Below are 22,251 nucleotides of genomic sequence, written 5' to 3' on the forward strand. Positions count from 1 at the left end.
TAAATGGTAGCTATAATTTTAGAGGCAAAATGGCAGCTATTAAATGTTAGGCTTTAATTAAGAATACCATATTTTTACTTTCGGGACGATAGTGGTAAGAGTGGTAACTTTTAATTCTCTGAGCACCTATGTGAATGAATGTGCGTTTGATTTTCCTGTTTTTAGATTCACTTTCAAAAACATCAACTCCTTTTAACAAATCGAACAAAGCAGCCAGCCAACAAGGGACCCCATGGGAAACATTGGTCGTGTTTGCCATCAACTTGAAGCAATTAAACGTTCAAATGAATATGAGTAATGTAATGGGAAATACAACGTAAGCTATTCAGATATTAGAAAAATTAATGATTAGTTTAATTTTTCTTATAGTAAAGCAATTTAAAACCTTTTTAATATTAAAATGTTTGAGACAGTAGAAAAAAGCTATAAATTGCTTTATCTTAAAAATATCTTAAAGATATTATAATATAAAACAACATGGAATATGTACTCTAAAGAGAGAAAATTATAAGGAAAACAGTGTAATATGCTTTATTAACAATATTCAAACATTTACCACAGTTTTTGTAAGAAATGTATTGTTTTATCAGACTTTTTAAAATCTTCTAACTCCTGTTTTAATTCATGACATTGAAAACTATCTGTCTAGTTAACAACCCTTTTTCTTTTCTCCAGTTGGACAACTAGTGGCTTAAAGAGCCAGGGCCGTCTGTCGGTAGGAAGTAATCGAGATCGAGAGATAAGCATGTCCGTTGGTCTGGGAAGATCACAGTTGGATTCTAAAGGAGGAGTAGTTGGAGGGACCATAGATGTAAATGCTTTGGAGATGGTTGGTATGTTGAAATTTTACAACTGAAAACACATTTTTGAAAATTGATTTTGGTAAGTTTTCCCCATTAGGCATTTCTATGAAAGTAATTATTGTTTCTATTTTAGCTCATATTTCTGAACATCCAAATCAGCAACCTAGTCACAAGATTCAGATTACTATGGGTTCTACTGAAGCTCGTGTTGATTACATGGGCTCAAGTATCCTCATGGGTATCTTCAGTAATGCTGATCTGAAGCTTCAGGATGAATGGAAAGTAAATCTGTATAATACACTGGATTCAAGCATGACTGATAAAAGGTATTTAGTAAAATGTTACTTTCTGGACACTTTGTGTGACTGCTTTTAATATGTTTTCTCTCATCCAGTGAGAAAACAAACAATTCATTTTTGTGACAAAATGACTTTATATTATGCAACTAATATGAAAGAAAAAGCTGGGTGGAGAAGGGAATTTTCCTTGTTTTTTTTTTTTAATTTGTTTCTTTTTTAGTTATCTTCTGTAAGATATGTGATAGTTCTGTTTTATGCTTTAGTGAAATATTTGTCCATGGAGATTTGAAGTGGGATATTTTCCAAGTAATGATTTCAAGATCAACTACACCAGACCTGATAAAAATAGGAATGAAGCTCCAGGAATTTTTCACACAACAGTTTGACACCAGCAAACGGGCTCTGTCTACCTGGGGACCTGTTCCATATCTTCCACCTAAGACAATGACTAATAACCTAGAGAGAAGTTCACAAGAACAATGTAAGAATTAGAGCTAAGCCTCTATATATACTTTATCTTTCACCAAATGTTGTGTTACAGTCTTAATTTAAAATAATATCTATGTACCATACTTAGAAAGTGATCCACATGCTCTTTATTTCTATTTACTCAGCAAGTACCTGATTTCCTACTCACCAATAGAATTAAAGGCCATCATTTGTGAAGTCATGACATATTACCTCCTTCCTCTGCCATAACTTACCTATAACCATACGCATTCCATGCTCTTGAATACTAGTTATGACAATACCATATTCTGGTTTAGAACATGGGCTGTGGAATAAAAATGTTTGAGTTTGGATTTATTAGCTGTTTCATAATAGGCAGATTATTATTTTCACTCAGGAATTCAATCAACAAATCAACTATATTCTTAAGCATTGGTTTAGGCATAAGAGATACACTATTGGGCAAAGTTCCCACCTACATAAAGCTTTGTTTTAATGGGAGAGATAGACCATAATTAATTTGCTAACTAAATATGTCAGATAATTTCAGATAGAAAGGCATGCTAAGAAAGCAGGGGAAGGAAATAAAGAATAATAGTGTGTGAGGCTAGCTAGTTTAGAAAGGGTGGTCAGAGAAGCCTTTTAAAGTTCTAGGCTAGAAAGATCTCTACTGGGGAAGAGAGTTCTGGGCACAGGGGCCTATCAAAAAGTCCAAAGCTCCTACCGCAGAAGAAACTCGGCTTATTTGAGGATCATTAAGGTGGCTGCTTTGGTGGAACAGAGTAAGCAAGCAAGAAAGTGTTGGACATGAATGGCCACAGATAAGATTTTGAATATGATGGCTAGCTATTGGAGAGTTCTGAACAGTTTCATATTTGATTTACTTTTTCTTAAAATACTCCTTTTGGAAGAATCACTCTGGCTGCTATGTGAAGGATAGACTATAGGTGGCAAAGAGTGGAAGTAGAGACCAATGCAGTAATTCCCATTAGTGTTGTTGCAAGCATAGTTATATTAAGAAGGCTATCGGAAGGGTCCAGGCAGCAAATGATTGCAGCTTTAACCAGAGAGGTGAAAGTAGTGAAAAATGTCAGAATAGGGGTTATTTTATTTTATCTTTTTAAGATTTTATTTATTTATTTGATGAGAAAGAGACATCACAAGTAGGCAGAGAGGCGGGGGGGGGGGGGGCGGGGAGCAGGCTCCCTGCTGAGCAGAGAGCCTGATGCAGGCCTCTATCCCAAGACCCTGAGATCATGACCCAGGCTGAAGGCAGAGGCTTAACCCACTGAGCCACCCAGGCGCCCATGGGGATCATTTTAAATAACTCTTTATAATCACAGAAGCAGTACATGTGCATTGGAAAAGCCTAGGAAATACATATAAGCAAAAATTGAAACATCACATTCCACCCAGAAATCATCACTCTAAACAATTTAGAGTATATACTTTTAGATAATTTTCTATAAACCTATATAAGACATATACTTTTTACCAAAATATTGTTCATATTGTTTTATAACCTTGTCTAGTGAATAGTATCCAAATAATATCTATGTACCATAAAGTATCAGTACCATATATGTATCCAGTTTTCCATTTTGCTAAATATTTCTCTTCTCTGGCTTTCTAACCACATCCTATAAATGACCTAAAATTATTCTTAAAACTGGTTTGTCTAAACCAATATATCAGAGTCAAGATCCCAGGTTAAGTCTGGTTATGTTCCTTTATTCTTTTAATGCAGCATAGTCCTTTTTCTAATGACCTGAGTTGTTGAAGAGACTTAGCCAGTTGTCCTATCTTCTAAATTTTTTTTTCAGTTGTTTGCTTATAGTTTCATTTATCCTGTTCCTCTAATCTCTATATTTCCTTTAAACTAGAATTGGTGGTCAGGCATATACAAATTAGAGATGTTCCCCAAAACTTCTGACCTAGATTTTTTTAAAAAAAGTCCTTGTCTTGAAAAACAAACCAGGCTTAGGGAACTGGTTTTAGATTAAAGGAAACTAAAGAGAAATGCTAACTAACTGGAATGAGAGTTGTGGAAAACAGCCAAAAAGGACATTATTGGGATAAGTGAGAAGTATAAATATGAATGTTACATCTGATTAGTGCTTCTCAAACTTTATTGTGTACCATTAAAATACAGATTTTGATACAGAAAGTATAAGGTGGACTTGTCTCGGTTTCTCTCTAACAAGTTGCCAGGTGAGGCTGATGCTGCTGGTCCTCAGACTTCACTTTTGAGTAGCTAGGCTATAAGCGAGTTAAAAAAAAAAAGAGAGAGAGAGAGAGAGAAGACTTCTATTTGACTTATAGATCTTCTAATGACTAGTTCACTTAACCCCTCTTGTGCTTCACTTGAAAGGATTCTAGATAAAATCCCTAATTTACAGAGCTATTGTGAGAATTGTATAAAAGTTAATGCCAGCACTTTATAAATCATGACTCATTACTGAAGTGTTAAGGTATAGTTATTATAGCAAGTTACTACTTTCATTAGTTTCTATCCATCCTTACTTCACAGACTATATTTTTGTTAGCTTCTACTTAATGTTAACCAGGTATTAAATTGTTTTCATCCCTTCCCAGCATCACTTCAGCTCTAGAAAATAGCCACTTGCTGCCTTCCTACCTGCCATTCAGGGTGTTTGTGAGGCCTTTGAGAATAAGTGCTTTTTGGTTTTCTTGCAGTGCTCGATGCAGCTCATCATCGACATTGGCCTGGAGTATTGAAGGTGGTATCAGGATGCCACATATCCTTATTTCAGATTCCATTACCAGAAAATGGAATGCAGTTTGGAGGATCAATGAGCTTACATGGAAATCATATGACACTGGCTTGTTTTCATGGTCCAAATTTCCGTTCAAAATCCTGGGCCCTTTTTCACTTAGAAGAACCAAATATTGCCTTTTGGACCGAAGCTCAGAAAATCTGGGAAGATGGTAAATTGACACATTTGTAACTTTTACCTTTTCTTACCTTCTGATATGATTATAAATGACAGTAATTTTCCTTTCTCATGTCTTTTGTATGTTTTCATTATATTTCTGAAGTCCAACTCTGTTCTCATGTATTTAATATGTCAAGGAGTTCATTGCCAGTGAATCAATATCTGTAAAATCTGAAACATGTTAAAGGACTTTCTTCTGAACTTGCCATCTTATTCTGTTTCTGGGCAATTAAAGTTTCTGCTGTTGTGGCTGGCCACAGTCATAATAATAGTTATTATAAATAGTATAAAAATATAAAGACTCATGGTGGTAGTTTAAGGAAATAGTCAAGACTAAAACTATAAACTTTATTGGTAAGGCTATGCTTTTACCTGTATTTACAGTGATAAACCTCCTTCCTTTTAGTTATTATTTCCTAATATGTGATTTCTTAATGATGAAGGAAAAAAATGGATGCTACTCATTACCAGGGATAAATCCAGTTATAACTAAAAGAAAGAAAAATTATTTGTGATTTTTTTTCTTACTTCTCACTTTTTTATACCCTTATCTATGTTTGAGTTAACTAAATCTATTAATCTAGAGTCACAACTGTTTTCTTGCATCTAAATGTAGTTTGTTAACATCAAGAAACTTTTATTTTTCTTCTAGGCTCTAGTGATCATTCTACATATATAGTACAAACATTAGATTTTCATCTGGGCCACAATACCATGGTTACCAAACCATGTGGGGCTTTGGAAAGTCCTATGGCAACAATAACCAAGATAACAAGGCGTCGCCATGAAAACCCACCCCATGGAGTAGCAAGTGTAAAAGAATGGTTCAACTATGTTACAGCCACAAGGAATGAAGGTTAAAAATTTATTTCTTTGGAGAGATTTATTTTCTTTATTTGGGGCTCTGTTGCCTGTGTTTAGAATTTAAGTGGAGGGAGAATTTTCAATTCTTGAATTAAACTAGTTTCATTTTACTCATAAATAACAATATTAGTACCTGATTTACCATCCTAGTAGTGTAACATCTCATAGACTAAAAATTATTTTAGGTGTAACTGAAAATATTCAAAATAAAGTTGGTTTAAATAAGCAACATTTATTATAGTTAGAAAAATATTTTTGTAGTGATGCTAAACATGAGAAGCTTGGTAAAGTTACTATATTACTAAGTAATAGAATGCCACCAACTTTAAGGTTTGGGGTGGTTGGGATGATATAAAACTAAATAATATTCCTATGAAGTAAGTTTAAAAAGAGTGCTTTTGATGGGTTTTTCCATTTGATTAGAATCACAAGTCTTATAATAATGTGGCCAGGAAAATTCTTATTTTGTGGCTGTTTTTGTGTTCAAGTTTATAGTACTGATATTACCAATCATAGAAAAGTGACTACACTGAGACCTGCTAAGACTTGAATGTTTTCCTTAAAAATAACCACCTTTCAAAATGGGAAAGATGACTTGGGCACCACTGAAAATAGTTACTATGGAATAGGCAGCGCCAGGGATTAGAGACTATTAAAAAGGTTCTGAGAACAAAGGAAGGTAAGGAAGTAAATTAGAAGATTATGCATGTATTGACTGTTATGTACTGACTCTGCTACCTTCCAAAGAGAGATTTTTTGAGGAAAGGGTTCTTTTGGCTGGGATACCATGGAGGGGCTATTAGCCAACTGCACTGCTACCTGAGTACCTGAGAACTGCTGATTTTTATAAGAAAACTGTAGCACTTATGTTGGGGAAAATCAGGACTTCTACCTTATTTCAAGGTCAGGAACATATTTATTTGCAAATTCTATGTAAGAGTAAAGTATTCAAGCAATGGAGAACTCTGAGCATAGTGAAAGACTTAAATTTAGACAGAAATTTAGTTAAAAATGATATTCATTTTAAAGTTTGACAAAAATAAAGTGTATTAGGTTTATCCAAAAACCATGTTATAAAGCTTCAGTCTTGAGAATAGTGATATATATCACTATCTATATATATGAGTAAAACACTACATATATATGTAAACATATCACTATATTTATATATAAATATATTTCAATAGATTAATATATATATAGGTAACTATTCTCAAGACCAAAGCTTTATATGGCTCTACTTTTAAAAATGTGCGTCATTATTTTCCAGCTTCTAAAATTCTATGTATGATAGTGTCATGAAAGCTATAGGTTTATCATTGCCTGTTGGTTTAATTTGGTTCTTCTTGTCTTTATTATTGTCCATATAGAGCTAAACCTGCTTCGTAATGTTGATGCTAATAATACTGAGAATAGCACTACAGTGAAGAATTCTAGTTTGTTGAGTGGATTCAGAGGAGGTTCTAGCTACAATCATGAAACAGAGACTATCTTTGCATTACCAAGGATGCAGCTTGAATTTAAATCCATTCATGTTCAAGAACCACAGGAACCTTCATTACAGGGTATGTAGAAAAATAGTTTTTAAAGTTACTAAGAAAATTCTAAAGGAACTTCAAATTACTGTTTTCTCACAGATTATTTATGTAATAGTAATATAGTCTAATTTATTTACTTAGTTTTTCTTCCCAGCTTTTGGCTTCTGGCAAATAATTTAATCCATTTGTGCCTCTTTCTCTTCAGTAAAATGGGGGACAGTAATAGGATTTCATTCAGAATGTTTTATGAGGAGTAAGTGGCATATACTTGGAAAGTGCTCAGTAAACTATATCATCATTTGGAAATCACTTACAGAAACTACTCAATTGTCTATAGTTGCATTTAAATGGATGCATTTACATAAACCCTTGTAAATCCCTTATAAACAGGAAGAGAAAGGGGCATATCTCATTAAATCTTTTACTATAGAACTTTGCCATTACAGATGCCAGCCTGAAGCCGAAGGTAGAATGTAGTGTGGTCACAGAGTTCACTGACCACATTTGTGTGACTATGGATGCTGAGCTCATCATGTTTCTTCATGATTTAGTGTCAGCTTATCTTAAAGAAAAAGAAAAAGGTGAGTAGCATTTTTTTCTTCTTTTTCCTTGCCAATTTCAGCAAAGGCTCTTGTCTGTGTCATTTAAATGGATTTTTATGGTCTAGTGATACAATGAGTGGAATGTGTCTCCTTCCTTTGAGTTGTAAATATCAATCAGTGAAATAAATATAAATAATATATTAGTAAAACTATGTGACAGAATTTCTGAGGGTCTGCTATGTCCGTGACACTCTTTTTCTAAACGTAACTCACACTGAATGGTGTTTTATACTTTACAAAATATTTCCATGTTTGTTATGTACATTATCAGGCCTTGTAGGAGAATCTCACAAAGGAGGAAGATAAGGGAAAGCTCTTTGAGGAAATATTGCTAGTCAAATGAAATGGCTAAAAGAACAACTACATAATAGCATGAATTATATACATTGTTAGGAAAACAAATAAGTAGATAAATCTGTTTAGAATGCAGAAAACATTATCTTTTCATAAATAAATAATTTGAACTTCAGTGGTGGTGTTTTATTTTTATGAGCTAGCTAACGTTGGTTTATCTCCTGGAAATATACGTTTGTCCATTAAGAAACATATGGTGACCTTAATATCCCTATAGAACTGGTTGAATAGATTATGGTGTCCATATAATGGAATGGAATACTCTGTAGTATTTAAAAGAATGAAGTCGTCAGAAATATGATGACATGGAATAGTCTCCAAACATATGGTCTTTATCCAATAAGTAATTATTGCACAAATATATGAATATATAGTAGTAAAATAGCAGATGTGATTTTTTTTTAATTGCTTGGAATACATGTTATTTGTTTGGGTCACCCTGTGATACTTCATTTTTAAAATGAGCAAAAAGACATAATTTGTCTAGCAGGTATTTTAAGATGGTCTCATGATGAATGTTTAAGTGAAGAAAACAGATTATCAAAAAACAATGCAAAAGTGGCATAACATAGATTGAATTGCTGCTCCATTACTGTTAAATCTACGTGCCAAAAATCCAGTGAGAGTAAAATCAGTAATGATGGCTGGAAGAAATCTGTGAGACATTAGTTGAAACTTAAATGACTAAAACCATATAATCGAAAATATTGTATATAATTTGATCCAGTCTTCACTTAAAGCACCAACATATACCAATCCCTAGTAATCCTCTTGTTTTTCTCTGTGCCTTAATATTTAAATTTAATATGGGGAAAAATAACAGAGACTCTGAATAAACCTGTGAAGTTCAGAATTCTTTTCTAGTCCATGTCTATATAAAAGTCTGCCAGATTTCTTTTGCAATTATTATGTGAAATCTTGTCATTTTATGAAATATGTTTTGGTTTTGGTCTGCCATGAACCGTGCATATTTAAAAACAAAACAAAACAAAACAAAAAAAGCCACTTTCTTTTTAGATACAAACTCATGCACAACAACAAAAAAAAGAGAAACAGACCCAATGAGGACAACCTGGTGGTTGCCAAAGGGGAGAGGAGTGGGAAAATGGACAAAATGGATAAAGGGAATTAAGAGCTACAAACTTCCAGTTATAAAATAAGTCATGGGGGAAAAAAATTAAAAAATATAAATCATGGGGATTAAAAGTACAACATAAGGAATATAATCAGTAATATTTTAATATCGTTCTCATGGCAAGCATTTCAAAATGTATGTACTTGCTAAATCACCTTGCTGTACATCTGAAATTAATTTATTACATATAAATTATATTTAAAAGTAGAAAATCAAACTTGTATAACACTATTTTAATGGGAAAAGGAAATAAGGATTGATTATCAGATTTACAATAACCAAATGTTATTGTTTTTAGGAATTTCAGTTATAAATAAAAATATTTTAATAGTTATAAGTGTATTTTGTAATTAAAAACTAAAAGCAATTAGTTTTGACCAAAATAAGCATAAACATGCCTGAGAATAATCTTTAACAGCATGTAAGGCTAGACTAGAATCAACATATTTCTAGAACATCAAGATACTGTAGCACTATAACAACTACCAGAAATAAAAGCAGAGTGACTATGAGGAGGCAGTAACTGAAGACATTTATATTCTTATGTAATTTGAATGTAAGGACAGTTTTATTCCTAGGCTCATTCCAAATGAATATGTTATCCCTTACTGCTAATTCATGATAAAGTTAAAACCAGAGTTACATAATGCCTGTCATATTACCTAATTTATCTATTATTTTATGCCCAATTTGTGTCTTGAAAATCTCTGCTGTAAGAGAAATGCTATATACATTAAAGTTTGCCAAATGAAAGCTACATTGTCTCAGATTTGATTTTAATTTTATATATATTATGATCACCAATTTAAAGATTTTATTTATTTATTTGACAGAGAGAGATCACAAGTAGGCAGAGAAGCAGGCAGAAAGAGAGAGAGGAGGAAGCAGGCTCCCTGCTGAGCAGAGAGCCCAATGCGGGGCTCGATCTCAGGACCCTGAGATCATGACCTGAGCCAAAGGCAGCGGCTTAATCCACTGAGCCACCCAGGCAACCCTATGATCACCAATTTAAAAAGAATTTGTCTTTCATAAAACATTTGAGTATTCATTATAAAGGGTGAAAGACTGCTTACATAAAAAGTTCCTAACTTACTACCAGTGTTCCAATATATAGAGAGACAGTAACGTCCTAAAACTACCGAGTGGTAGTTTTTTTTTTTTTTTTTTTAAGATTTTATTTATTTATTTGTGAGAGACAGAAAGAAAGACAGAGAGAGATCCAGGACTCAGTCCCAGGACCCTGTGATCATGATCTGAGCCAAAGGTAGATGCTTAACCATCTGAACCACCCGGGTGCCCTGGAATAGTTCCCTTTAAGTGAGTGAACTGTATGATACATGAATTGTATCTCAATAAAATTGCTAAAAAATGTCAACCTGCAGCCATTCTTTGCTATCAAGTAAATATCAGCATTCTTTTTTTTATGTCAATATCTTTATTTTTTTAATTATTTTTTTTAATAATTTTTTATTTTTTATAAACATATATTTTTATCCCCAGGGGTACAGGTCTGTGAATCGCCAGGTTTACACACTTCACAGCACTCACCAAAGCACATACCCTTTCCAATGTCCATATAACCCCACCCCCCTTCTCCCAACCCCCCTCCCCCCAGCAACCCTCAGTTTGTTTTGTGAGATTAAGAGTCACTTATGGTTTGTCTCCCTCCCAATCCCATCTTGTTTCATTTATTCTTCTCCTACCCACTTAAGCCCCCATGTTGCATCACCACTTCCTCATATCAGGGAGATCATATGATAGTTGTCTTTCTCCGCTTGACTTATTTGGCTAAGCATGATATGCTTAGTCCTTTATCCGATATGTCATTTGCAAATACCTTCTCCCATACTGTCAGTTGTCTTTTGATTTTGTTAACTGTTTCCTTTGCTGTGCAAAAGCTTTTGATCTTGATAAAATCCCAATAGTTTATTTTTGCCCTTGCTTCCCTTGCCTTTGGCGTTGTTCCTAGGAAGATGTTGCTGCGGCTGAGGTACAAGAGATTGCTGCCTGTGTTCTCCTCAAGGATTTTGATGGATTCCTTTTGCACATTGAGGTCCTTCATCCATTTTGAGTCTATTTTTGTGTGTGGTGTAAGGAAATGGTCCAATTTCATTTTTCTGCATGTGGCTGTCCAATTTTCCCAACACCATTTATTGAAGAGGCTGTCTTTTTTCCATTGGCAATTCTTTCCTGCTTTGTCGAAGATGAGTTGACCATAGAGTTGAGGGTCTATTTCTGGGCTCTCTATCCTGTTCCATTGATCCATGTGTCTGTTTTTGTGCAAGTACCATGCTGTCTTGATGATGACAGCTTTGTAATAGAGCTAAGTCCGGAATTGTGATGCCACCAACTTTGACTTTCTTTTTCAATATCCCTTTGGCTATTCAAGGTCTTTTTTGGTTCCATATAAATTTTAGAATTATTTGTTCCATTTCTTTGAAAAAGATGGATGGTACTTTGATAGGAATTGCATTAAATGTGTAGATTGCTTTAGGTAGCATAGACATTTTCACAATATTTATTCTTCCAATCCAGGAGCATGGAACATTTTTCCATTTCTTTGTGTCTTCCTCAATTTCTTTCATGAGTACCTTATAGTTTTCTGAGTATAGATTCTGTGCCTCTTTGGTTAGGTTTATTCCTAGGTATCTTATGGTTTTGGGTGCAGTTGTAAATGGGATTGACTCCTTAATTTCTCTTTCTTCTGTCTTGCTGTTGGTGTAGAGAAACGCAACTGATTTCTGTGCATTGATTTTATATCCTGACACTTTACTGAATTCCTGTATAAGTTCTAGCAGTTTTGGAGTGGAGTCTTTTGGGTTTTCTACATATAGTATCATATCATCTGCGAAGAGTGATAGTTTGACTTCTTCTTTGCCGATTTGGATGCCTTTAATTTCCTTTTGTTGTCTGATTGCTGAGGCTAGGACTTCTAGTACTATGTTGAATAGCAGTGGTGATAATGGACATCCGTGCCGTGTTCCTGACCTTAGCGGAAAAGCTTTCAGTTTTTATCCATTGAGAATGATATTTGAGGTGGGTTTTTCATAGATGGCTTTGATGATATTGAGGTATGTGCCCTCTATCCCTACACTTTGAAGAGTTTTGATCAGGAAGGGATGCTGTACTTTGTGAAATGCTTTTTCAGCATCTATTAAGAGTATCATATGGTTCTTGTTCTTTCTTTTATTGATGTGTTGTATCACATTGACTGATTTGCGGATGTTGAACCAACCTTGCAGCCCTGGAATAAATCCCACTTGGTCGTGGTGAATAATCCTTTTAATGTACTGTTGAATCATATTGGCTAGTATTTTGGTGAGAATTTTCACATCTGTGTTCATCAAGGATATTGGTCTATAGCTCTCTTTTTTGATGGGAACCTTGTCTGGTTTTGGGATCAAGGTGATGCTGGCCTCATAGAATGAGTTTGGAAGTTTTCCTTCCATTTCTATTTTTTGGAACAGTTTCAGGAGAATAGGAATTAGTTCTTCTTTAAATGTTTGGTAGAATTCCCCCGGGAAGCCGTCTGGCCCTGGGCTTTTGTTTGTTTGGAGATTTTTAATGACTGTTTCAATCTCCTTACTGGCTATGGGTCTGTTCAGGCTTTCTATTTCTTCCTGGTTCAGTTGTGGTAGTTTATATGTTTCTAGGAATGCATCCATTTCTTCCAGATTGTCAAATTTGTTGGCGTAGAGTTGCTCTTAGTATGTTCTTATAATAGTTTGTATTTCTTTGGTGTTAGTTGTGATCTCTTCTCTTTCATTCATGATTTTATTTATTTGGGTCCTTTGTCTTTTCTTTTTGATAAGTCAGGCCAGGGGTTTATCAATTTTATTAATTCTTTCAAAGAACCAGCTCCTAGTTTCGTTGATTTGTTCTATTGTTTTTTTGGTTTCTATTTCATTGATTTGTGCTCTGATCTTTATGATTTCTCTCCTCCTGCTGGGCTTAGGGTTTCTTTCGTGTTCTTTCCTCAGCTCCTTTAGGTGTAGGGTTAGGTTGTGTACCTGAGACCTTTCTTGTTTCTTGAGAAAGGCTTGTACCACTCTTTATTTTCCTCTCAGGAATGCTTTTGTTGTGTCCCACAGATTTTGAACCGTTGTATTTTCATTATCATTTGTTTCCATGATTTTTTTCAATTCTTCTTTAATTTCCCGGTTGACCCATTCATTCTTTAGAAGGATGCTGTTTAGTCTCCATGTATTTGGGTTCTTTCCAAACTTCCTTTTGTGGTTGAGTTCTAGCTTCAGAGCACTGTGGTCTGAAAATATGCAAGGAATGATCCCAATCTTTTGATACCGGTTGAGTCCTGATTTAGGACCGAGGATGTGATCTATTCTGGAGAATGTTCCATGTGCACTAGAGAAGAATGTGTGTTCTGTTGCTTAGGGATGAAATGTTCTGAATATATCTGTGATGTCCATCTGGTCCAGTGTGTCATTTAAGGCCTTTATTTCCTTGTTGATCTTTTGCTTGGATGATCTGTCCATTTCAGTGAGGGGAGTGTTAAGATCCCCTACTATTATTGTATTATTGTTTATGTGTTTCTTTGATTTTTTTATTAATTGGTTTATATAGTTAGCTGCTCCCACGTTGTGGGCATAGATATTTAAAATTGTTAGATCTTATTGTTGGAAAGACTCTTTGAGTATGATATAATGTCCTTCCTCATCTCTTATTATAGTCTTTGGCTTAAATCTAATTGATCTGATATAAGGATTGCCACTCCTGCTTTCTTCTGATGTCCATTAGCATGGTAAATTCTTTTCCACCCCCTCACTTTAAATCTGGAGGTGTCTTTGGGCTTAAAATGAGTTTCTTGTAGGCAACATATAGGTGGGTTTTGTGTTTTTTATTTATTCTGATACCCTGTGTCTTTTGATTGGGGCATTTAGCCCATGAACATTCAGGGTAACTACTGAGAGATATGAATTTAGTGCCATTGTATTGCCTGTAAGGTGATTGTTACTGTATATTGTCTCTGTTCCTTTCTGATCTACCACTTGTAGGCTCTCTCTTTGCTTAGAGGACCCCTTTCAATATTTCCTGTAGAGCCGGTTTAGTGTTTGCAAATTCTTTCAGTTTTTGTTTGTCCTGGAAGCTTTTAATCTCTCCTTCTATTTTCAATGATAGCCTAGCTGGATATAGTATTCTTGGCTGCATGTTTTTCTTGTTTAGTGCTCTGAAAATATCATGCCAGCTCTTTCTGGCCTGCCAGGTCTCTGTGGATAAGTCAGCTGCCAATCTAATATTTTTACCATTGTATGTTACAGACTTCTTTTCCCGGGCTGCTTTCAGGATTTTCTCTTTGTCACTGAGACTTGTAAATTTTACTATTAGGTGACGGAGTGTGGGCCTATTCTTATTGATTTTGAGGGGCATTCTCTGAACCTCCGGAATTTTGATGCTCGTTCCCTTTGCCATATTGGGGAAATTCTCCCCAATAATTCTCTCCAATATACCTTCTCCTCGCCTCTCTCTTTTCTTCTTCTTCTGGAATCCCAATTATTCTAATGTTGTTTCGTCTTATGGTGTCACTTATCTCTCGAATTCTCCCCTCATGGTCCAGTAGCTGTTTGTCCCTCTTTTGCTCAGCTTCTTTATTCTCTGTCATTTGGTCTTCTATATCGCTAATTCTTTCTTCTGCCTCATTTATCCTAGCAGTGAGAGCCTCCATTTTTGATTGTACCTCATTAATAGCTTTTTTTATTTCAACTTGGTTAGATTTTAGTTCTTTTATTTCTCCAGAAAGGGCTTTTATATCTCCCGAGAGGGTTTCTCTAATATCTTCCATGCCTTTTTCAAGCCAGGCTAGAACCTTGAGAATTGTCATTCTGAACTCTAGATTTGACATATTACCAATGTCTTTATTGATTAGGTCCCTAGCCTTCATTACTGCCTCTTGTTCTTTTTTTTGTGGTGGATTTTTCCGCCTTGTCATTTTGTCCATATAAGAGTATATGAAGGAGCAATTAAAATACTAAAAGGGTGGCAACAACCCCAGGAAAATATGCTTTAATCAAATCAGAAGAGTTCCCAAATTGTGAGGGGGGAGAAAGGGGATAAAAAGAGGTTCAGAAAGAAAGAAAGAAAAAACGGAAAAAAAAAAAAGAAAAAAGAATTTTAAAAAACGAATAAAGAAAGAGTATAAAAAAGAAAATATATATATATTAGATAAACTAGTTTAAAAATGTTAAAAAAGAAAAGGGTAAAAGTTAAAAAAACTTTTAGCAGAAGAAGAGAAAAAAATGAAAAAAAAAATTAAATTAACTGCAAGACTAAAATATCACAGGGAGAAAGCCATGAGTTCCGTGCTTTGCTTTCTCCTCCTCTGGAGTTCTTCTGCTCTCCTTGGAAACTGCACTCCTTTGTAGGTGAACTTGGTCTTGGCTTGATTTCTTGTTGATCTTCTGGGGGAGGGGCCTGTTGTAGTGGTTCTCAAGTGTCTTTGCCTCTGTCAGAATTGCACCGCCCTTACCAGGGGCCTGGCTGAGTAATCCGCTTGGGTTTGCTTTCAGGAGCTTTTGTTCCCTGAGTGCTTTCCGTAGAGTTCCGAAGGACAATAGAAACAGCGGCCTCCTGGTCTCCAGCCCAGAGGAGCCGAGAGCCTGGGGCCCCACTCCTCAGTGCGCCCTCAGAGAACAGCACCAAGTAACTCCCGTCTGCCTGACCTCCGGCCCGTGCTCTGAGCTCACGGAGCCTGGGACCGGTTTAAAGCAACCCCGAGCTGTGAGCTCACTGTCGGCTCTGTCTCTGTAGCCGGCTTCCCCATTCCAATACCCGCATGCTCTGCGACACTCGGACACCCCCCATCCTTCTGCCCTGTGGGACCTGAGGCCATGCTGACCCCGCGTGGGCTTCAGCCCGGTTTAGCCTCTGGACTGATGTCCCTCAGCAGAACAGACTTTTAAAAGTCCTGATTTTGTGCTCCGTTGCTCCGCCGCTTGCCGGGAACCAGCCCCTCCCCCCCGGGGTCTATCTACCCGTTGCTTTGGATTCACTTCTCCGCCAGTCCTACCTTTCAGAAAGTGGTTGTTTTTCTGTTTCTAGAATTGCTGTTCTTCTCTTTGATCTGCCGATGGATTTGCAGGTGTTTGCAATCTTTAGATAAGCTATCTAGCTGATCTCCTGCTAGCTGAAGTAGTCTCAGCCTGCTACCTCTCCACCATCTTGATTCCCCAAATCTCAGCATTCTTTACCATTAGTTTTAAGCACACAAATATATGTAAAATATATTTATATGCATTTTACATATATTTTACATTTATAAAATATCCACTGCAGCCATCCTTGCTATCATATAAATCTCAGCATTGTTTACCATTAGTTTTAAGCATGCAAATATATGTAAAATATATGCTATTCCTCAAAAGAAAAAAAAAGTGACATGCTAACTTTGACATTGTCTTTAAAGAAATAACTTTAAGAAGTTATTTATGGCTTATTTTAAAATACTAGTTTTTCAGAAAGGTAATTAAATTAATTGGCCTGTTCATAAGTAAAATGACAAATGGAGCCAATTATACTTATATGGTGATTTAAAATAAATTTATAAGATATCTATTTGTAATAATAATCTATCATTTTCATTATAGCCATTTTTCCACCTCGGATTTTATCTACTCGACCAGGACAGAAAAGCCCAATTATTATACATGATGACAATTCCTCTGAGAGAGACAGAGAGGACAGCATCACTTATACGACTGTGGACTGGAGAGATTTTATGTGCAACACATGGCATCTCGAACCCACTCTCAGGTACGTAGTGGATATATATATTTCCCTGTATTCTGTGGGATTATCATGAGAAAAAGGTCATAAATAATGGAGCAAGTTATATACAGTTTACCAAAAACAGTTTTTAGTAGTTAGATACTTATAACATCACTAACTTCTGGCCATGTTTTCTGCTCCTTTCTGCTTTTTTAAGTGCTTCTAGCACAACACAAAAGAGGCACGGCCACCACAACTGTGTGACATTCCATCAGTTAATCACTAACAGATGAGAATAACTCCATGTCCACCGTTGCTTTTTTTTTTTTAACCATCTTTTTCACCAGGATATTATTTTCAGGTGTTTGAGGGACCTGCAGTAAACGTTATTGTTTCTTAGTTTGTGACGACACAATAACAGCCATACATCATCATTAAGGAATTATTACAATTTCTCACACATGTTACAACAGTGTGACAGAACCTACAATGTCACAGAGTTGTTCTGTCTGCGTGCTACACAATAAGCAATTCAACAATCCCGAAATGTTGAATTTTTTTTTAAAGATTTTATTTATTTATTTGACAGACAGAGATCACAAGGAGGCAGAGAAGCAGGCAGAGAGAGAGGAGGAAGCAGGCTCCCTGCGGAGCAGAGAGCCCGAGGTGGGGCCCGATCCTGACCTGAGCCGAAGGCAGAGGCTTTAACCCACTGAGCCACCCAGGTGCCCCCCGAAATGTTGAATTTAATGCTGTCAGATTCAGGTTCATTTACCGAGACTGTTCTACTACAGTCATGATCCCAATTATATCAACTTATTTTCATATTAAAATTTCCAAACTATTTTCCAATCTTAATTACATTTATAATGGCTGCTCTAACTAGTGGTACTTACCACTCACAACCTTCCTGTCATTTTTACCTTTCCTCTCATCTGCTTTCTTAATCAAATTTTAACTCTCTGAATCATGGAATAACAGTATCAAAAAAAGTCCATCATACTCTGGCACATTTCTGCAGAACAGTACAGATTTCTTTTAGATAAGGTTATTATTTCAGAAATTTATGCCACAAAATAATTCCATAGCAACCAAATATCCATTACACAGTGGACTCATGTATAAGCAGAAAGTAGTGACTTTGTGTTAAAAATTTATAATAAAATTTGGTATTGGGGGCACCTGAGTGGCTCAGTTGGTTAAGTATCTGCCTTCAGCTCAGTCATGATCTCAGAGTCTTGGGATCAAGCCCCACATTAGGCTCCCTGCCCAGTAGGGAGTCTGCTTCTCCTTCTCCCTCTGCCCCTCCCCCAGCTTATACTCTCACTCTCTCTCTGTTTCTCTCTGATAAATAAAATATTTTTTAAAAATAAAATAAAATTTGGTATTAACAATACAAATATTCATGAGAAGTATTAACAGTGTCAATACTCAGAACAAAATTAAAAATATTGCAAATATCCTAATGCAGAAAACTACCAAGAAAATTTGTTTTGTATTTGTAAATCTATGATGAAATTATCTTTTAATTTAAAATGAGCATAAAAAGTTTAATTTGCCATTCTTTTTTTTTTTTTTTTTTTAAAGCATACCATCAAGAAACTAGTTAATATGGTGTAGTGGTGGAGAGAATGTTGAAGAGCTCTAGCTGTAAGACCTGTTGTCTAGATAGCATAGTAAATTGAATGATCTTGGCCAAAGGACCTAACCTATTTCTCCTTCAGTTGCCTCATAAGAAAAATTTGGTAAACAGTATTACCTACCTTGTAAGGTTGTTAAAATGGTTAAATGAGTTAATTAATGCAAAATGCTTATAACTAGTAGAGTCTTAGCAGATCAGTGTTTCGTACCCTCTTTTCCTGCCCAAGTTCAGAAGCAATTGAACAGTGAGAGAGAGGCAGCTGGAAATCAAAATGACAGTTTTAATAGTGATAAAGCTCATAGCAGAGAATGTGGTTTGGATGTCTGGTAATAATGGCCTTCTACTTCAGAGTCCAGGTTTAGACTTACCTACAAGATCTTCATCATGAAGAACACCAGAATTGTGTGCCCTCCCCCACCTTGAGTTCTGCAGTTGGCAGCCCTGTGAACTCAGCCAGCTGTAGCCAGCTGTGAACAGGCTGGGGCTAACCTATTTAGGGGTCTGTCCTTGAGAAACCTACTGTATGGAGCAGTAGTCAAAATGACTGGCCCTTAAGGTAAGGAAGAGAGTACTGAACTACACAACCCAGTTCCTCAGTTAACTTGCCAATCAGATAAATCATTAATACAGGATATTAATATAGGAACAGAGAAAGACCAGGCGTGTTTCACTAATGGCTGCTCTTCTATGCGGAAGAAAATGGAAGAAAATGGTTTTTCCCAAACATGTTTAGTACATAGCAAAAACTCAGGAAGTCTCAGCCTTTTATCCACCACCATTATGCCACATATATGTTGAACTCTTATTTTTTTTCTCAGCTTTATTGAGGTAAAATTGACAAAACATGTAAGATATTTTAAGTGGATGGTGTCATAATTTGATATATGTGCACATTGTAAAAGGAATCCTCCCATCAAGTTAACATCTTTTAGAATGAACCAGATGTTCTTTAAATGTCAAGATGACCCTGTAACTTAAGAGGCCTAAAATAAAATAATCAGAAACGGGGCACCTGGGTGGCTCAGTGGGTTAAAGCCTCTGCCTTCGGCTCAGGTCATGGTCTCAGGGTCCTGGGATCGAGCCCCGCATCGGGCTCTCTGCTCTGAGGGAACCTGCTTCCCTTCCTCTCTCTCTGCCTGCCTCTCTGCCTGCTTATGATCTCTGTCTGTCAAATAAATAAATAAAATCTTCAAAAATAAATAAATAAGTAAAAATTTAAAAAAAAATCAGAATGAAATTCACTTAACTCCACTGCTACACATAGGCTCTCAAGAATACATAGAATCGGGGCGCCTGGGTGGCTCAATGGTTTAGGCCTCTGCCTTTGGCTCAGGTCATGATCTCAGGGTCCTGGGATTGAGCCCCACATTGGGCTCTCTGCTCAGCGGGGAGCATGCTTCCCCCTCTCTCTCAGCCTGCCTCTCTGCCTACTTGTGATCTCTCTCTGTCTATCAAATAAATAAATAAAAATCTTTAAAAAAAAAAAAAAAGGAAAGAATACATAGAATCGCATTTTTTTAATACTGTTAAAATAAACTGAGGAATTATAACTTAGATTATTCAATTGCACCTACTGAGAACAGTCCATCTTGAGCATATTATGGAGGCTTAGTGATGTTCTTGAACCTACCTTCAGTGTTTTGACACTATCTTCCTTAATACCTATTATTTGTAATTTTAGATTAATTTCTTGGACTGGAAGAAAGATTGATCCAGTAGGCGTTGATTATATTCTTCAAAAACTGGGCTTTCATCATGCCAGGACTACTATTCCTAAATGGCTTCAAAGAGGAGTCATGGACCCCCTTGACAAGGTTCTGTCAGTTCTTATAAAAAAACTTGGTACTGCACTACAGGATGAAAAGGAAAAGAAAGGAAGAGACAAAGAAGAACACTAAAAAAAGTAACCTGATCTGTGAACAAATTAAGATTGTGTCTGTTAAGTTTTATTACACTGGAGTGTTTTGTTTTTTTTTTTTTTTTTGTATAGTAAAATTATTTTCAGTATAACTTAAAATAACTCCAATTTTTTGGCCATTATATTGAAAGTTTGTAAGTTAACCTGTTTATTCTAGTTCCACCATTCTATATACAGTGGAGTATTGCATGGTATTGTACATTTTGTGAAAAACTAGATTAAAATATATAAATCTGCTCAGTAGGGTTTATAATTGTATTATGTACAATATGATTCCTGCATCTTTAAAATACTTTCAGAGTAACTGTGAATTTTTGTTACTGGCCATAACTTTTAGAAAAAAATCTTATTGATAATTAATGTGATTTTTTTTGGTCATTAATTGCCTTTTCTTTTTTTAAAATGTAGTCTTGTATAAATACCTATTTGTATATAGTTTGAGTAATTGTGATATGATTACAACTAAAATATTGTTTGTAACTATTGTAATAAAGTCACAGTAATTGGTTTCACTCTGTAGTTCTTTTTGTGTGTTTTCTTCTTTTATATCTTATTTTTTATAATAGATGCCTGTGCTGTTACTGAATGTTTTCATAGAAGATGATTAAAACTTATAAAATCAAATCATGGAGCACCTTGATGGCTCAGCTGGTTGAGTTAGACTCTTTCAGCTCAGCTCATGATCTCAGGGTCATGGGATCCAGCTCAGCACCAAGTCTGCTTGTCCCTCTCTCTCTGCTCCTCCTGCTCCCCTGCGCTTGCTCTCTGTCACTAAGATAAATAAGCAAACTAACTAACTAACTAACTAACTAACTTAAAAAAAAAAAACAAAAAGCCCTGTGGAAAGAGTTAAGATGGAGAAGTAGGGGGAACCTGGGCTTTCTTCTCCTCAAACACTGCTGTATTGAGGTTCAGTCACTAGGAACATCTAAGAAATCCATCTGAGGATTGGAAGGAGGATCTCTGTGGTTGGAGGGAGACAGTGTGACACATGCAAGGTGCATGGAAGTAAATTGGGGAAGACAAAAACTTCAGAGATATGGAAGGAAGAAGCCCTTTCCTCCAAAGGAAAATAGGAAATAGAAGGAGGCCGGGGTGGGGTGGATGTTGAGATTGCGCAGTGTTGGGTTTGCACAAGAAGAAAATCTCTCAGACCCCAGACTGGGAGATGGGAACGGAGTGTCATAGGTTTTTTGCAAAACTCAGGTTGTGGAAGTGTGTGACTTTCACCAGAGCAGAGCTGTGGCCTGCGATCCTGAAGAGGAGGGTTCTGGTTCAGAGCATGCACAAAGTGGTGCAAGGATCTCCTGGGTCGCACTGGCAGAGAGATCATTACCATTCCTGGAATACATTTGGAGGAGGGCATATTGCCTCTCAAAGGACAAAAGACCCTGCATGCGCCAACAAACACAGCCTTTCATCAGGAGGGGGCAAAGGTGTGTGCAGAGGGTAGATAACCCAGTCACTGCTCTTTGTGGTGCCACAGCATAGAATCTGCCCACCATGCAGGTGTGGGACTGTTTTTGTGGGACAAAGGGCACTAGTCAGAGAACAGCAAGACTAACCCAGAGGTGGGAGCAGATCCAAGTGGTGCCCACTCTTAAAGATTTGAAATTTTGAATCCCAGCCACACCAAATGCCTGTGGTGCCAGGCATGATGAAGGCCTTTCATAAAAAGTTCTGTGAGAGCTTCTGAAGAGCAAGGAGTGTGAGATTTCCTGCCTCTCTGGATGAGAGAGCAGGGTTGCACCATGTTATCCTCACTACACACAGGACTGGAACTCAGAGAGCAACACAGCAGCCCCTAGTAGAGGTGGGAGCCGCTTAAACCAAAGCCTGACCCCTTGTGCTTGGCAAGTGTTTTTTCACCTGGGCAGGAGTGACTCTGAGCCATCACAGGGCACTTCTCACCTAGATGAGCAACACTGGCAGCATGCCACATGCCCGGAGTCTACAGATCATACAGTGCC

The 22,251-nt window shown here is 36.4% G+C and overlaps 1 protein-coding gene across 4 annotated transcripts in view; it reads left to right on the forward strand.

Moving 5' to 3' along the window:
- BLTP1 (bridge-like lipid transfer protein family member 1) overlaps positions 1-20,793 on the forward strand; it is a 222,595-nt gene extending 201,802 nt beyond the window's left edge. For all 4 annotated transcript variants that reach the window (XM_059378048.1, XM_059378062.1, XM_059378072.1 and 1 more), the window contains 10 exons: positions 166-316; positions 676-833; positions 937-1,129; positions 1,366-1,583; positions 4,250-4,501; positions 5,162-5,365; positions 6,744-6,938; positions 7,358-7,492; positions 16,601-16,766; positions 20,045-20,793. In XM_059378048.1, the coding sequence (XP_059234031.1) occupies positions 166-316; positions 676-833; positions 937-1,129; positions 1,366-1,583; positions 4,250-4,501; positions 5,162-5,365; positions 6,744-6,938; positions 7,358-7,492; positions 16,601-16,766; positions 20,045-20,261 (1,889 nt within the window). In that variant the 3' untranslated portion in view covers positions 20,262-20,793. The remainder of the gene's footprint in view (positions 1-165; positions 317-675; positions 834-936; positions 1,130-1,365; positions 1,584-4,249; positions 4,502-5,161; positions 5,366-6,743; positions 6,939-7,357; positions 7,493-16,600; positions 16,767-20,044) is intronic.
- The last annotated feature ends 1,458 nt before the right edge of the window (positions 20,794-22,251 follow it).

This window comes from Mustela nigripes, chromosome 1 (assembly GCF_022355385.1).
Source record: "Mustela nigripes isolate SB6536 chromosome 1, MUSNIG.SB6536, whole genome shotgun sequence".
In the NCBI taxonomy this organism is placed as follows: Eukaryota; Metazoa; Chordata; class Mammalia; order Carnivora; family Mustelidae; genus Mustela; species Mustela nigripes.